This window comes from Protopterus annectens, chromosome 11.part0 (assembly GCF_019279795.1).
Source record: "Protopterus annectens isolate FY-2018-M chromosome 11.part0, PAN1.0, whole genome shotgun sequence".
NCBI classification, from domain to species: domain Eukaryota; kingdom Metazoa; phylum Chordata; order Ceratodontiformes; family Protopteridae; genus Protopterus; species Protopterus annectens.
Window position 1 is genome coordinate 1,398,170,101 of NC_056745.1, and position 18,278 is coordinate 1,398,188,378.

Consider the following 18,278-nt stretch of genomic DNA (forward strand, 5'->3'; position numbering starts at 1 on the left):
ATATGGCGGCAGTGAAGCAGCACAGTATGGCATGGCAGCACACCAGAAATATGACTTCAGCAAGGTACAGCAGTATACGTGCATGGCTCCATAGGTTCACATCTGTATGACAGTCTACCAAGGACAATGGTAGCGGTCATCATACTTATGCATAAAGTTTGTTACAGGGCAAGGTGTGACCTTGTTGGAGTGCATATGCTGCCTATCTGTAGGGAGCATAGTGGATGGATGACTCACTGTAAGGACATTAACCTACTATGTGATGTTAGTACTACATACTTGTGGGAGACATTTGTCTAGCAGAAATAAACACATCCTTGAAAAATACCCTGCCTAATAGTACACAGAGCAGCTCAGTGCACCTCAGCACATGCTATCTGTCTGACTGGCTGGGCGGCCATCATAGCAACACACAGCATCTGCCTGAGTCCCTCTTGGACTTAGGCAATATGTGTTGGTCCTGTACCAAGGGGTATACAGATGTCTCTGATTGTCAGGGCTGTATGGCCATTATGCTAGTTAAGTTCATATGCCCTATGGCTCCATAACATGATGTATACTGCTGTAATAGCCTCATACACAAACATGGCCATATTCAGGCTAGCACCACTTCAATTTAATGCATACAGTACATGCAAAGGCACACACACACTGCAAGTTGGCTGTATGTAGATTGGTACACTTACTTATATACTAGTACACACTACAGATCACAGTATCCGATGGATGCAACACAACTCATGTCTGCTAATAGTATCAGTGTAGAACATATAATGCTTTTTGATATCAGCAAGCCTTGTTGTGGTTAGTCATTTGGGGGGGCCACATCACCTGCTACAAATAAAATGATACAAAACCCTAACTATGCCTAAGTTACAAAGGTAATCATACATATGCCATATAGATATACACACACACCATGCAGGGCTACAGTGAGATTAGAACCCCAACCTATCTAGGCTTATACACCATAGATCACAGTATTTATTGCATGTGCCACAGGTTAAGTCTGTTGTATATGTGATTGCAGGCACAGTACTTGTGCATTCCACAAACTAGACTTATGTTGAACAGCATCTGTAGCCTGCAGAGTGATATTGGTTCATACTGTTATCTGCATCTCGTATCCTAACAGTGAGATAACTGTTGTCATCCTAATTATGTGTGTACAGTTACGAGTACTGCCACGATGCTGTGGGCAGGGACAATGTGCCCTGTCCATACGTGCATTGACACCATTATACATTATACCACCTGCTCACCTGTGTCTGTCCATATGGTGACATCCAGCAGGCATGGGGTCTGTAGGTAAGTGGATTATGTACTGTTGGGCCCTTAGTTTGGATCCTTTGAGCAACATTATGGCTGTGTGACAGATCAGTTTACTCACCATTATTAGGGTATGTTGGACAATGCAAACATCCACACATTTCTGTATACAACAGGGATGTATATATACATGTAGCTGTGTGTGTGCATGATATGTATGTGTTATATAGATATATGGGGGAGTCTATGTATCATTTTAATAATACAGCTATATATATCAGTATATATCTATTTGACACTGCATAGCGATAGATATACTATGCATGTGAGAGAGAGATACTGACAGATGGATATTTATATGTATATGTCTATGTATAGACATTTATACATAACAGGTCATTTCAATGAAGGGCCAACAGAAGTGCAATCATTTTTACTAAGTGTACGGGCATGTCCAGTAGGACTGTCAGTACTTATAATGTGACTTCAGGCCACACCTACCCATATTCCAGTCCGGGATTTTGTATGTTACAGACATTAACATCCGTTCCTGTTTCTGCAGTACTGCACTTCACTCAAAATATTCACAGCATTCCCCAGCTGTCTGCTGTACTAAATATGTGACTGAGGTTGGTAATGTTACACCATCAACAGACTGACAGTCTGCTTACCTCTCAACTGTCCTGATTTTCATAGATTGTCCAGAGATTTATCTGATATGTTTGGTTTGTTCCACACACATTTGTGGTCTTCTGGTGCTTTATTGAATGTTGACATCAATACTTTCTAACTATAGACAATTGTGTGTCAGACTTTATATCCATCAGAAAATATGCACTACTGCAACACCTTTAATTCCAGCAACTGTTTAGGTTTATGTGACCAATATTTAAACTCTTTCCCCATGTTTGGGCCTTTGTCCCCCCAATCTTTCTTGCTTAGTCCATATTTCTTGCACTAAGAAGGTGGGAGGTATGACATTCTGTGACAACACCAACATGCAACAACATGCAAAAGATGTGAGTAATTCCAGATTAGAACCATCAATACCATCACCCATGCTAGATTTCCTAGTTCACTGAGCCACACAGATCGCTAGACAGAGAGGAGTCATTCAGCACACAGTCAACAGTACACATATGTACATTGTTATCACGGGTGAACAAAGACATACAATGTGTGAGTGCTATCTATGTTACAGCCCTGAGATTGCCTGGTCCACTGATATACTACAGCTGGTTTTGTATTAAAGTGGTTATATAGGTACACTGCTGTGTTGGGGGTGGGTGAACAACAGATGATCAGTTTGGGTAGACAGTAGTCCAAATATCATGTGTGCGCACTGTTTAACATCTCCCTTGCCTGATGTTGTGAATATTCCAACCATGAGGCCTAGTGAAAATTAAGGAATGCATACTATTGGACTGGGTATCAGCTGTCCCATGTGGATGTTAATTCTGACCAAAAACCCTACTATATTTCCTTGCATAACAGCAGCAGATCCATAAATATGATATCTTATTATAGTAATCTTTACAATTACTGTGTAGATTAAAGACTTACCTTAAAATACAGCATTTGACAGAACTGCAGTTCAGGGCTGACGTTGTGTGATGCAAGCAGTACAAAGCCAATACATGGATAGGCAGAGGTTGTGTGGGTTGCCTGGCATCAGCTATTTTAACATATGTGTGCAGGAGTAAGGTGTCAGTCTTTATGGCCCTAGGTTGTCATTGAATGTGCTATGTGTTGTCTCTTAGCCAAGGCCAGGGTGTACTAGGCATGCCTACGTCTGCCTACAGGGACATCATCAGGGTGCGCCTCCTCCGAGTCATCCTGTGAGTGTGGCTGTGTTGACCTAGGCACTGGTCAGTGGCTGTGTATCCCTTCCCTATGCTGATCCTGCTGCAGCTGTTTCAGCAGGATCATACTGTGTAGCATGGCACATACTGTGAACATATGTGCAAATGGGGCTGCAGAGTACTGCAGGGGTCCAACAGATATATCAAGGCACCAGAACCGTGACTTAAGTAACCCAAATACACACTCTATGATGTTCCTAGTTTGTGTGTGTGCCTCATTATGGCGTTCTTCCATGGGTGTGTGTACATTTCTGATGGGTGTCATCATCCACAGTTCCAGTGCATAGCCAGCATCCCCCAGTAAATGGCCGTGTGAGATGTCCCCCCTAGCAAACATCTGGTACAGCTGTAATTTCATATTAGTTGCCAGGGCTGCCAGCACACACATTCGTGATAATCACCTCGGCATTCCACAAGACCTGGCAATCGATGGTGCAGTACCCCTTGCTGTTGATGTAGATTATACACTCCTCACCAGGAGGTGCCCTGGTGTGTACATGAGTGGAATCTATGGCACTCAGTACCTCAGGATAGTGTGCTACACAGTAGAAGTGTTGCATATTGCCGGCCCTCACCTCAGGGGTGAGGGGAAAATGCTCACTGGCATGTGGTAGCATGGCATCCAGGAACTGGGGAGTACCATGGATACTTTTGGCTTTGAGACCCTATCATGTCCCCAGTTGGTCTGTGGAAGATATCTGTGGCTATTATCCTAAGGGCTACACATATCTTTGCTTTCACTTGGATGGGTTCCCCTCCATTGGCCGTGGGCCTGAGTTGAGGGTGGCAGAGCTCAGTGAGTTCTTGTAGTATGTCCCTGTCCACCCTGTAGCACTCTACAATCTCCAGCTCATGTAGCTTATGGAAGTTTACCCTGAGCCTGAACACTCTTCTCCTTCTCTGCCTAAGCTTATCGTCAGTAGCAGCAACAGTACTGACTTCAGCATCTAACACATACAAATGTAGCAGACCTGCAGCAGCCCCAAGCATCCTTTCAGTTAAAATCCCCAAGTATGTACTCCAATGGTGCAGAGTATGGGGGGAAAATCAGATTGTAGGGTGTATACATATTTTATAGTGCTCTACTGTACTGCGTTTATGGCTACCTATGATACATTGCACCTGACTAATATATCACTGACATCATTTAATGGCCCTACTTTAAGTTAAGCAAGGATCAACACTAATTAATACATCATTGGCCTTTTAGATACTCTGAGCATTGCTGCGCACCACTCAAACGTGTGCCCTGTAAATAAACAATGCTTAGCAGTCAGTGCACCCCCCCTGAAACTTTGTGCACTCAGCATGGAAGCGTGCCACACAAACAGTAGCAGCTATGCTCTAGTCAGCTCAGAAATTAGTGGACACACCCACTCCTGATGTCAGCTACCTCCTCTGTGAACACCAACATGGTTCTCTGCCTACACGTGGGGATCTGCAGACATGATTACCCCATTATGCTATTCAGTAACTCCACCTCATTTGCATAGGGATCTGTGCTCAAAACCTGGATACTACACGCTTTCAAGCCCTTCCACACTAGCAACAGCACCAATGCACCATTGCAGATACTGCAGACAGGGTCCTGTAATACATTTGTGTCTCATGACATTAATATTTGATTTTTCCACATTTTATTTTCTTTTTAAGGCATGTTTGCACACTGCAGCTCATCCTGCAAACAAGCTAAGATTATTAAAAAAAATTTATTTTAACATATTTACTGTAACTTTTTGAACACACAGAGGATAGTTTTGCTCATATATGTGTGTGCTATGCCATTTCTCTCTATTTCCCTACATATTTAAAGGCCCTTTTTTCTGTCTACAGTCCTGTACATGGAATTTTTCCCTGTACATTACAGACACTGACACGGGGTCTGCAGGCTGCTTATCTGCTTCCTGGATCACTCTACCTGCCTCATTTGCACAAGATTCACCTGCTCATGAAGTGATTTGCATGCCACAGAAATTTCCATGTTGGCGAGCTCATGCGAGCTGCTCAGCAGCACTTACTGAATCTAAAAATGTTCACGGCCATGTTAGCAGTGTGGCACAATGCCTACACAGAAAAAAGTGTAGGCTTTATTAAATTCCCCCATTTCTCTACTTATTTATTCTCTACTTATTTGGAGTTGAACAACATGTGTTATAATGGCCCAGTTTACCTGCCGTAAGTCAATTAACACATCTGCTAATGAACGCTCACTTTTTTAATTTTTACAAGTCTTTTGGGTTTCTAATACCATGACAGGTATGGACCCTAAGTCAAAGTACAATTAAAGTTCATGAAATTAGTACTGTTTCAATCTTTGATGTTAGCGAAAAGTGCTCTTTGCAGCACCTGCAGTGTGTCCAGCAATGACTCCTTTTGCAATGTGTATGGAGTTATATGGATTTGTAACATATCCAAATAAGGTTGTAAATTCTTTTTAATAAGACCTGCTGCCCCTAATACTACTGGAACTGTCTGAGTATCCTTCTTCCATACTGCCCTCATTTCGGCATGCAAATCCTGGTATTTTATGACTTTGTGTCTCTCTGTATGTAAGATAATGTAGTCACTGGTTTTAGCAATTTCAATAATCAATGCTACTTTTGTCTTCCTTCATGGACTACTATATCTGGTTTCTTAGCATCTGTTTTTTGAACTGCTGGTAGTGGGTGATCCCATGTGATATAAACTTCATCATTTTCTGTGATGCTTTGTGACTCATGTTTCCAATGTTTTTCAGCCACTTCAATACCATAATGCTTGCACAATCCCCAATGCACAGTCTTGTCATATTATTATGCCTTTCAGTATACAATCTTTCTGCCATTAGCATATCACAACCAGCTACAAGACGTGCGACTGTTTCCAGTTTTGTTTTACAAAACCTACATTTCTCCATTTTTCCCACATGTTCAATGGACTTTGTAAACCAACTTGTACGTAGTCCACTATATTGGACTGCCAATATTAACCTTTCATATTTTGGTTTAAATTCACCTCTCTTTAACAATTCATGCATTCAGTCCTGATCAACATGAGGTTGTTCCAACGGTTTCCTATACTTGTAGTTATATTTATGCATTTTCCACATTTCCTGCCTTCTCATCTGATCTTTCACCTTATAGTCTTTCTTTTGTTTTTTTGGCACATTCGGTTACTGCCTGATTTTCATCTACTTCTTGTTTAATTTCCATTCCCACTTGACACCAATATGCTTCTGCTAAACTAAGCAGAGAAGTCATCTTAGACTTTTTCTCCTCATGTTTAAGAACTTTCACTACATTTGGGTCTTGTTTACTCAACAGATCTATGAACCTATGTGTGCAGTTCCACGATTACATATATATATATATATATATATATATATATATATATATATATATATATGCAATCAATTTCGAGGAGGCCCATACCTCCTATAGAAGATGGGATATATAATCTTGGTATACACTGATTTTTATAAATCATTTAATGAGCATGAAGCATCCTGCTTGTTTTCCTGTCTAACGTTTCCAACACGTTTTGGAGGCTATCAATCACTCCAAAGCTGTAAGTTAAGACAGGAAGAGCAAATTGGTTTGTAGCTTGGACTTTATTCCTAGATATCAATGCTGTTTTAGTATTAATTTAAGCCTTCTAAAATATTCCTTACTGACTTTTATTCACATTTGTTCATGTTTTATTGTTGATCCTTCACCAATTCCCAAATATTTATATACTTCCTCTTGCTCAAGTTCGTTTATACCACATTCCTGTCCCAAACTGATGTTTTCTTGATGCTGCAGCTTTCCTACTTTAAAGGTTGGTTTTGCACATTTATCAAGACCAAATGACATTCTAATATCATTTGAAAAAGTTTTAACCACTTGCAGTTTTGCTTTCAGTTCCTCATCTGTTGACCTATACAGTTTTAAATCATCCACAAAAAGATGAGAGGTCTCTTTACACTTTGCTGTTTTCCAGATGCCAAATTATAGCCACTGCTTAATGTGGGACGTAGACAGCTTAATGTGTTCAGGGCAAGACAGAATAGCCTCAGTAATAGGGAGTCACCCAGAAATATCCCCTTTGAATTTTTATCCCGGGAATAATAATTTGTCCTTTATCATGGCTTAATTGCAAAGTGGTTACCACTGTTTCATGGCACTGTAATGTAATCTATCAGTGTAGAATGTATCTTATACATTTTTAAGCACTCTTTTATCCATGAATGTGGGATACTGTCAAATGCTTTTTTGTAGTCAATCCATGCCATACTTAGATTCTTCCCATTGTTACAGTCCTCCATTATGACTTTACCAACAAACGATCCTTTGTTTCATATGTCTTTCTTTTATTAACCTTTTGTTCTATTGCCACAATTGAGTTTTCTTCTAAATGACTGTAAACTCTCTCAGCATCTATTCTGGTGTAGTTTATACGTTGTCAGAAGGTAAGTTACTGGTCTATAATTTTTAGGATAACTTGCAGGTTCACTCTTAAGTAGGAGCATTGTTTTTCCTGTTGTTAACCAGGCTTGTGTCTGTTCAGGGTGTGCATATATACAGTTCTTACTCATGGTTAAATCTTAATACAAAGATTTTAATACTTTTAGCCAGAAGTTTGGAACTGCATCTGGAACTGAGGTTTTCCAGTTGTAGGCTCTTCTTAACTTTGTTTCAGTCTCTCTGGCTGTTACTTCACCCCATTTCATATCCTGTACATTTGAACTTCTTATTCTCTTTTTTACTTCTTCTATTCATTTAGCATCTTTGTTATGTTCCACAAGATCTTCATAGATATTTCTCCAAAATGAATCTATTTCTTCTTTTTTGGGTAGTCTTTCAATTTCATTTGCCTTGTTTCACAATTTTTGTATAGAACTTTTAGGAGTCATTAATAACTTGCTTATTTCATACTTTTCTTTTATATTTATCTGTATATCTTCTAAAATTTTCTGCCTGTGCTGAGACTTTTAGTTTGTTATTTGCAATAGTGCACGACAGATCCTGATTTATTCTGATAGTGTGCTTTACTTTTACATCTTTCTGAGTATTTTTGTTGATCTGTTCCCTCTTCTATAATCTTCTAACAGTGACACTTCTTGTCTTAATTGCTTTATAGTTTTCTCTTTTCAATACTTCAGTGATGGTATTCAATTTCTCCCCTTCCTTTCCCTTACTACACTGTGTTTTTATGGTAGAATGTTATCTGTTATTAACTTAGCTGCACAATAATATATCCTGTTGACCTTCTGCAGTCTATTTATTTCATTGATCTTAATTTGTATATCTATCTCTATAAAATCGAGCAACTCTTCTCTTAGCTCATTTTCTTCTAAACTGAGGGCACATTTTTTGTCTTCTATTTTCTGCGGCCATTCTATAGAAAATTCTATAGCATCTTTCTTTGGCACATTCTCTTCAATTTCATCCTGTGCCATCCGTTGCTCTTTCATATTGGAACTCACTGGTCTATCAATCCTCAACGTTGACTCCATCAAAGTTTCCGCAGTTTCATGTTCCTTCCCTTGCTGTCTCACCCATACGGCATACTTTATGACCGAATAGGTCTTCCCCCAACTACAAAGTAATACAAATAAATAATAAATAATAAATAAATAAATAATAAATAATAAATAATAAAAAATAAATAAAAGAGCTGCACCAGAATCCAATAAAGTAGATTTATTGAGTGCTTTCGTTTTTCATTGAAAACTTCTTCTGAATACAAATACATCAAAAACACTGACCCTACTTATACCTCTCCACTTAATTAGCTTAATTAGAAAAATCTTTGTACCAATGATTGATTAACTAAAAAGTACATACCTCTTAAAAATGCACACAACATATATAGGACATAAAATAACTATAAATATTGGAATATAACTTAATTAATATATACACACATGTACTAAAATCACACAATATACATTTTTGGAAATCTTGAATTACATAAAACCTTCAGCTTTTAACCTAAGGACAGAACTTAAGGAAACAGTACTATTTAAACCTGGCTCAATGATTTTTTTAGAACTAAGATAACTAAGGTGGCAAATTAGATCCAATGCAACTGAGCACTCATGTTTAAATAGTACTATTTCCTTAAGTTCTATGTTGGCAATATGAATGGAAGTACATGAAAATTAACTACCCAGCGGTGTAACCCTTGGTGATAGATGACTGTCACTGCTGAAGTGAAACCCGAACCCCATGTGCAAAAATGGGAAAAAGGGGTTTTGGATGGATGGATGGAACTAAATGAAAATAAAGAACATATTACAATAGGAAAGAGTACAAAAATAAATTAAAAAGAATGGAATGAAAAAAGAAAGGAAAGGAATTCATTTTACATTTATGGACAAGTCATGTTATTATGATTATGAGGACATTTTATCTTAGTTGGTCAGAATGGTGGATTATTTTTTAAAGAAAATATAAAAGACTTTTTTTACAACAGCAAAGAAAGATAAGATGGGAAAAGAAGAGTATGCAAAACATATAAAAACATGTTTGAAAAATATAGAAAAGAATGAGAATAATATGTGAAAGAGAAAGAAATACAGATACGAAATTATGAAAAAATTAAGAAATTACTACATAAGCAAATGTATTTACTACAAAGTGAAAATAGAAGGCATATCAGCATATTTAAGCAAAATAGTGAAAGAAAACAGTTGTATAATAAGAGAAATGAAAAATAAAAAGGAGAGGTAAAAAGAACTCAATCTCGGATTATGGAAATTTTACTTTGTATGAATAGAATAAATTGTTTAAACAATTAACACAGACTCAGCAGCAAAGCCAGACTGAATCAGATTTAAAATGTATAAAAAAATTAGTAGAATGGAAAAAGAATATTTGTTATATGGTCTGAATGAATGGTCAAATGAAGGTCTGTGTGTAGTGGAACATTAAAATTCATATGGAAAAAGGTGAAAAAGAAGCTATAAAGAACTGGAGACTCACAGTGGTATATAATACTTATTACAAGGATTATATAATGGAATAAAGCCTACATTGTATGAAAGGAAAAGGGTGTCAAAAACTGTTAATAATAGTATGGGAAATTGTGGATTACATTAAAATTCATATGGAAAAAGGTGAAAAAGAAGATATAAAGAACTGGAGACTCACAGTGTTATATAATACTTATTACAAGGAATATATAATGGAAGAAAGCCTACATGGTATGAAAGGAAAAGGGTGTCAAAAACTGTTAAGAATAGTATGGGAAATTGTGGATTATATTCAAAATAGAACAGACAATGTAAAACTCATGGTGGGTTATATTAATAAAGCTTTTGATACAACAGAACATAAGATGTTATGGGAATTATTGAAGATACATAATTTTAGTATGACAACATTTGGTAATACTACAATAAGAATTTGGGTAAATGGATGGCTAAGGAAAGAAATAGAGATGAGTAGTGGTATAAGACAAGGATGCCCTATGAGTTGTATCTAATTTGCTTTAGTTATGAAGTGAGGTGAACTGTAAAATGAGGAATGCAAAATATATAATGCAAACAGGCTAGAAATTACATTGTTTATGATATATGCAGATGATAGTATTAAAGCAACTAAAATAATGTAAGAATGAGAGAAGCTATACTTTGTGTAGTTGATATGTTATTAAGTAAAGATAAAAGCAAATGAATGGAAGATATAGTCAAAATAGCAGGTATGCAATTTACAATTAAATACTTTTCTGGTTTAGGTATAAGTTTTGGTACAAAATGGAACACAGCACAATGGGAAGCATTATTAAAGGAAGTAATATGTATTTTTTATGGAAAGCACATAGATTAGCTTATAAGAAAAATGGATTTGATAAATTCAGTATTACTGGGTAAATAGCATGTTTTAAAGTGTGTTTATGATTCTGAAAATATTTGAAAAACAATTGTTAGAAGTGATTTTTCTTTACATTTATATGGAGTTCTAGATAAATCCAGTTTAAAGGGGAGTATTGTACACAAACAAAGAAGAAGATCTGTTAAATCCAGTGGAGTATGTAGCATCCATAAATCTGTAAAATACTGAAATGGATGAGTGAGAAAAATGAGAAATTAGTAACAAGACTGTTTAAATATGAGTATGAAGAATTTTGGGAAATGATAAAAAGAAATAAAAGAATGTTTTAATGAAGAAACTGAAAATTATCAACAAAAAATTTGGAAAATAAAGACTGATGAAATAGAAGAGCGAAAAGCATGGTATAGGAATATAATGAGCCAGTACTCTTTTGTTAATCCATGGGAAAAAAATTAGCAGAGGAAAAGACTAAAGTAATTAAACAAAGAAAGAAAGAAATGGTGTAGCAATAAAATAGAATATCAAGATTTTTTTATGGAGATTGGAAAAAGCTGCCAGTGAAAGGTAATATGCCATATAAAAAGAACAGTGATAGAATATACTTATATTGTGGTGAAGAAGAAACCACAGAACATGTTTTTTTTTTGTTAATGTAAAAGACTAAAAAAATGTGGGAAAATTTATGTGCAGATTCTTTTTTAAGATTTTAAAGACATTAACAATATGAACATGGATCTAATTGAATATTGGCATTAAAAGAATAAAAGCAAAGAATCTGAAATAAGAATGCATAAAAAATGCTTTCTGCAGGATAATATGGAATTAAAGATTAATAACATTTTCTTTAATAGGAAAGGGATATTATCAATAATACTAAGAAAAAATTAGATGGTGGTTATGGAAAAAAAAAGAGTGCGGGAGTCTAATATAAATAAGAATGTATAAGAATGATAAGTTTTGTATATAAAAATGAAATTGTGTAAATAAGTATGTCATATTGTAATATGTACATTTATAAATATGTAAACATATAAATGTGTACATAAGGTATTATGTAAATAATATGTAAATAAAAGAAACCTACTCCTTTTCATAAATGATAGGGTCTGTTTTACATGCACCTGAGCTACCACAAACTCAGATATATAAGGCTTTTATTTAACCTGCCATCCAAAGGACGGCACTATGAGAAGTGCAGCACCACCCCCCTCTCTTATGTTGCAGTGCACTGTTGTTCTTTGAAAATTAATTACATGGTGTGGGAATAGAACAAACAGCAATCTGAATCAAAGACAAGTTTGCTACCTATTGAGCAACTAAGCCTTCAGATCCCTTCCCTCCTATCAACTCCATTCTGCTGTAAATGAGTACCTGCAGTACTGCAGAGGTGCCAGTTTCCCCACTGCCTTATTGTTATGATTTAATCAATATAATAAAAAACTTATAAGACCAATGACAGTAAGAGTAACATAAAAATTGCTATCATACCCCCTCACACATTCAAGTACTGCACACTTATCTGGCAGTTTGTACAGACAATTAAGGGTGTAAGCTGTAGTTCTTGTGGTACAAGATTTGATTCTGTCAGCTCTCACTTGCCTGCTGTGTGACCTTGAAAAAGTCACATAACCAGACATTGGTCCCACACTACCCCTCAAAAGGTACTCTGTGTGTGACCAATGGGCATACCTGGTTAACAAATGGGTGCTATTATTACATCCAAGCCATTCTTTTACAGAAAAAAATGATTACTTCCTGCTCTCCAAGTCCTTTTATGGTCCATTCAGCAGTTTCATACTAAGACCTTAACTCAGTGTCACTGCAGCAATCAATAATAAAAAGCTGGGACACAGCATTAAATTCTGCTGTACAAGTTCACTTACCAGCAGCATACAATCATCAAAAGCTGCTGAGTCTACTAATTTCCAGGAAGAACAGAGAGCATCTCCATGATTACAGTGTTTCAGCAGCCTCAAAATCTCCAACTGGACTGTTATTCTAAGTTGGCAGCAAGCCAGCTAGCCAGTGGCATCAATTCTCCTGAACCCTTCCTGAGCTTGTTTTCTGGATGCAAATGTTCACTTGTACTAATGGTATTCAGCAGATATACACTTCTGCTGATATGAACTGTACTATCAGGATTAACAAATCCTACAGTCTTTTCTAAAGAATTTGTTCATATGCTGCACACTTCTGTAATCCTTATCACTTATCATTTCGGTACTCAGAACAGGGAAAATGTATAAAACCGCTGTTTTTGTTATTAGGCAAAGATGCTTCCATAGGTAAGACACCACCTTTTTAATGATATGCACAGCTGTCCAGGAAATATGACAAACTTGCTTCTTTAGCATGAATAAACCAATTCACCTTTCATATTGAGCTAGTGCATGTTCTGCACATCTGCAAATTCATATGAAAGGTATATATGGAAACATAAGGGTAAATCCATACAGTCTTCTATTTATTGTTTGTTGGAGAAAATAAGTCTTGCAAGTATAAATGAACTAAGACATTTTCTCGCTTGAGGCCATAGTAAGCACAATCTTAGGAAAAAAAGAAAAAAAAAAGATTCAGCCTTAGACTGCCACCTCAAGCACTGTCAAAAAGTCGAAGTATTTTTTAACATGTCACACAGTTTGCAGAACAATGTTACAAATTTGCAGACTGAGTAGTTGAGAAGTATGACTAATTAATTTTTCTGTTACTTTTCATAATGATCTTTGCAAAAGACTAAACAAGAACTTGCAGAAACTTAAAAGCCTTTTTATGATCTTGGTATCAATGTAAGGTGCACTTCAGATAAGAATCAAGTTTAGTGCTGAAAGCACTTTTAGAAGCAATTAATATAACACATGAAAACAAAACCCATCATGTCTCATAACTACTGTAATATTTATACTGATCTTCTTAAAGACATGGTTTGAAGGATAAGCTGGTATTGCTCTCCTGAAAACTGGACTTGTGAATTGTCGTATGACAGGAGCAAGGCCAACAGGATTTGTGAGAAAGTCACATGTGATGGGTTGAAATGCTCTGAACTGTGATCACACCAAACTACTTATTTAGAAGAGTTCTCAAAGTTTAACATAAACCCAGACTTTAAATAGCAATGACGTTGAAGAACAATGTTCCTAAATAATTGAAGCCTGTTTGATTGCCTCATTCAGATGCAAAGTCAAGCAAGTGTGGACCAGGTCATCCTAAGGTAGAACACTGACATGAGAGAAGAAAGTTGGAAAGTTCATGTAACTAAATTGTATGATAGTCTTTTAGGGGTTTTCAAGCATTGAACATTTGATTTTAAGTGAATATGATGAAAGAGTTCATTCCTGACCACAAATTCAAAGTCCCCCATAAGGGATATGGATCTGAATTAGAAATGTGCCTGGCAATAAAGAATGGGAGCACACAAATCAAACTAAGCAAGGCTATTCTTATATTTGTGGATAGGACAAAGGAGCCGATCTAAAGCTAGAGATGTCAGAGCTGAGCTGTCTTATTTATAATGCAGGAACATTTGACTTCTGACTCCTGTGAAAACTGATTACAGACAGTGTCAGGGTTACATAGGTTCATAGGCAGGTAATAGGCTACTGGCCCTAGGGCCTATATAAGCCTATCCAAAAATGTACCCTGGCTTTCGCCACCCAAGAAAACTATTTTCCTGTGCCCCTGTTCAGCAGAGCCACAGAAGTGATCCCTGGGGTGAATTTCCTATCTCCCATCCAGTCATCAAGATTTTTCTTGAACAGTGCTAATAAGGAGCTCTGTTTGACATAGATAGGTAGTCTGTTCCAGAGTATGGGAAGTCTCTGGGACAGGAATCTATCCCTCCAGCATGTTCTGTTTATTGTGGTGACAAGGTTTAGGTCCCTAGAGTGTGTAGCTCGGAGGGATTGGGATTTCTTTAAGTGGAGCATGTCCAACAGCTCTGGGTTTGACATAGCTTTGTATGTTAAGCAGAGATCGCCTCTGAGTAGGCGATATGCGATGGAGTAAAGCTGGAGTTTTTTGAGACGGTCTGAGTAGGGCATCTGTTTGAGGCCAGTAATCCTCTTTGTGAGGTATTTCTGTGGCCTTTCCAGTTGTTGTAGATGTCTTGTGAGGTACATACCAAAAGGGGCATTGTACTCTATAATGGGTCTAATTAGTGATGAGTAGAAGGGGAACAATGACCTCTTTTTTTCCTGGATGAGAAACCTTTTGTGATGAGGTGAGGCATGTAGAAGGATTTCCTGACCACTGTGGTGATGTGATTATCAAAGAAGAGACTACTGTCCACCTGTGTCCCAAGGTCTCATCACATTTTCGGTGTTAAGTAGACTACCAGCTATGTGGTAGTTCATGGGTACAGAGTTTTTACCAAAGGGGATGACAATACACTTTTTGGCATTGAGCTTCAGGCCATGGCTTTGACACCAGGCATCTGTCTCAGTGAGGCCCTTTTGTAGTATGTCCACATCATTAGGAGTTTCAATTATGGCTCCTAGTTTGCAGTCATCTGCAAACTTTGTTAGCCAAAGACCTTCTGTTTTAGCCTGCACTTCAGAGGAGTAGATACCAAACAGGAGAGGACCCAGGACTGAACCCTGTGGTACTCCACTTGTCAATGGTCTGAAGTTGGATTTGGTGTCTGCTGCTTTCACAGTGTGGGTTCTGTCTGTGAGCCAGTTGGCAACCCGTCTTGTGACATAGTTATTTATACCTAGTTTAGTGAGCTTATCTATAATTCCAGAGTGGGGGATTGTGTCAAAAGCCTTGGCGAGATCTAGATAAGTTGTGTGAACCACCTTACCCTCATCTATGGCTTTGGTGACTGCTTCAAAGAAGTCAATCAGGTTTAGGAGACATGATCTGCCTTTTACAAATCCGAACTGGGTAGGGTCCAGAGTTTGGAGATTACCAATGTCTTTGTTTATGAGTTCCATGATGATACGTTCCATGGCCTTGCAGACCAGGCTCGTCAGGCTAATGAGGCGGTATACTATATATGGTTACTGACATATTTTGTACTTTCAGCTTCTCTGCTTTGCCTTGGATCTAATGATTTCATTCAGATGAACCTCATGAATAGCACAGAGGTTCTTTGCAGTTCTGTATCCATTACAAAAAGGAGCTATCCACTACAAAAAAGGAGATATCTACTCTTGGAGAAGGTGACAAACAGCATCCTGATTGATTCAGTGGCTATGCCAAAAATTTGAAGATCTGCTACAATCAGTTGCTTGCTAATCAGAACCAAACCCTTTTAGCTCCCACAGCATTAAGGTATTGTAAGGTTTGCAACTAATAATGATTTCATTAGCTTATCTACACATTCTCACATAAAATGTTCCAAGGATGGCTATCACTGGAGCAAAGCTTTTAGTCTTGCGTACTCCTCTTGGTTTGAGAAGTAACTCAGGAACAGGAGGGGCCTGATCGTGCTATAAGGAGTCCATGTGTCAAGTATACAGGTCATAGTGAAATGGTATATTAAGTCAGTATAAGTGGACAGCTAAGTAACACAGCTGCAGAACCATGCTGGTGAGCCCCTGCTTCACATCACTGCATATTGCATACCAGTTTGAAGATGATCAGACTCATGTTAATGTTATATTCCCTCTGAGATATGACTGAAAAAAAGCCCCCATACTCATGCAAAATAGAGATTCAGTTCATCACAGTAAATGGCAGAATGCAGGACAGGGATAGCACTCAGAAGAGTGGTTCACTGCAACAGTGGAGCTGAAAAATTTTATCTCAACATGAGGAGATGCTCAGTATATAAATGGATTAAATACTAAACCAGAATAAAGATGAGCTTGCTGGCAACAAATGTTATACAAAAATATTTAGTGTCGTCCTGGTTCTGATAGCAATTTATGACATCCTGGTTTGAATCTCAGGTGGCTTGTTAAATGACATTTTATTTCATTATAATGCCTGTTTTAATTGTTGATCTTAACAGCAAAGTTTGAAGACACAGTGACCATCTTGTCCAGCAATTCTGTTCTTAACAGATTTCTGCTTTAAAATATGGACAAGACCACACATGCCAAAGAGTTCCATACCTCTAATGAGTTCTTCTAAAAACATATTCATTTTTAAATGATGTCACCAGGTAAGATAAAACCTGGAAAACACGTCTTTTTTACCTCATAGAATATTGGCACAATATTGAGCCCTACCATAAATCAATACCGGGAGTTTTTAGGCCTAGAAATTTATTAATCTACTGGAACTGCAGATCACCATACAATCAATGTCAGATCAGAAACATGTCTAGTTAATTTCCTGTTTGTGGCAATACCTATAGCAGATTTTTATAATTTCTGTTGTTTGACAGCCAGCATGCTGAAACATTTTTTTCAGTAATCATACAATAATACTATAGGTCTCAGAAAATGAACATTTTAAATTTTAACAACCGACCCTATTACTGTTTTCCAAACCATGAAGAAAATTACAGGCCTTTTCATTACATATACTTTTTAAAATGAAACAGCACAAATATTCCACAGAAATTATCTACCAACAACTATTAGTATGCACTGCGGATGAAACAAGGCAGTAATGTGTTTATAGCTACTGCATTTAAAACTTAAACACTCACCCTCTTTTCATTTTTCACAGAAACCTCTGGTGTGTCCACTTTGGAAAACAGTTTTTCCAGGTTCTTTGCTAAATTTTTAATTCCATTTGTCTAATTAAATTCATGAAAGAAACAGGACAGAAAGACAAGAAACAGTGGATTATGAATTAGAGAAAATTGTCTAATGCTAAAAAATATTGTATTCCGGTATGAAATGTCATTAAATCAAAACCAGCCACTGCGGGATGATCAATAAACTAACACAGCCATAGAAAAAATAGAGTTTGTTAGAATTAAAATAAGTTCCAGAATTTCTGTGGCAATAACAGTACTAGAAATAAGCACATGTGTAATACGTTTAAATGTAGACATATTTCCTAATTAAAAGGTCCATTTATTGCCCACATGTTGCAGTTACTTCACTTATTGCTATAATACCCCAATTCCCTACTACTCAGACTGATATACTAGTTGAAATCTGACTTAGCATGCTATAGTTTTCAAACCCTGTCAAGCAGTGAAGGTGACAGCTGTTCATTGTTCTGCAGACAGATCCTCCCCTACACCCAGGTCATGACAGACAGGTAGGAGACCCAAATGCATTCTCAGGACAACTCTATTAAGGATCAGGAAGCATGAATTATTTTCTTTATTTTTATTTTATTTAATTATTTGTTAACTAGGTAGGCTTACTGACTCAAAAAACCCTTTTTAGCCACAGTCCAGGCACAAGGTAGTACAGGTAGTGCATATACCATAGAAATAACAGAA

The 18,278-nt window shown here is 37.1% G+C and overlaps 1 protein-coding gene across 10 annotated transcripts in view; it reads right to left on the reverse strand.

The window, feature by feature from the left end:
- Positions 1-18,278, reverse strand: part of LOC122815864 (F-actin-monooxygenase MICAL2-like) — a gene marked incomplete at its 3' end in the record, with an annotated part of 2,588,394 nt that overhangs the window by 905,030 nt on the left and 1,665,086 nt on the right. For 7 of the 10 annotated variants that reach the window (XM_044088682.1, XM_044088687.1, XM_044088686.1 and 4 more), the window contains 1 exon segment: positions 17,529-17,618. In XM_044088682.1, the coding sequence (XP_043944617.1) occupies positions 17,529-17,618 (90 nt within the window). 10 annotated transcript variants of the gene reach the window in all.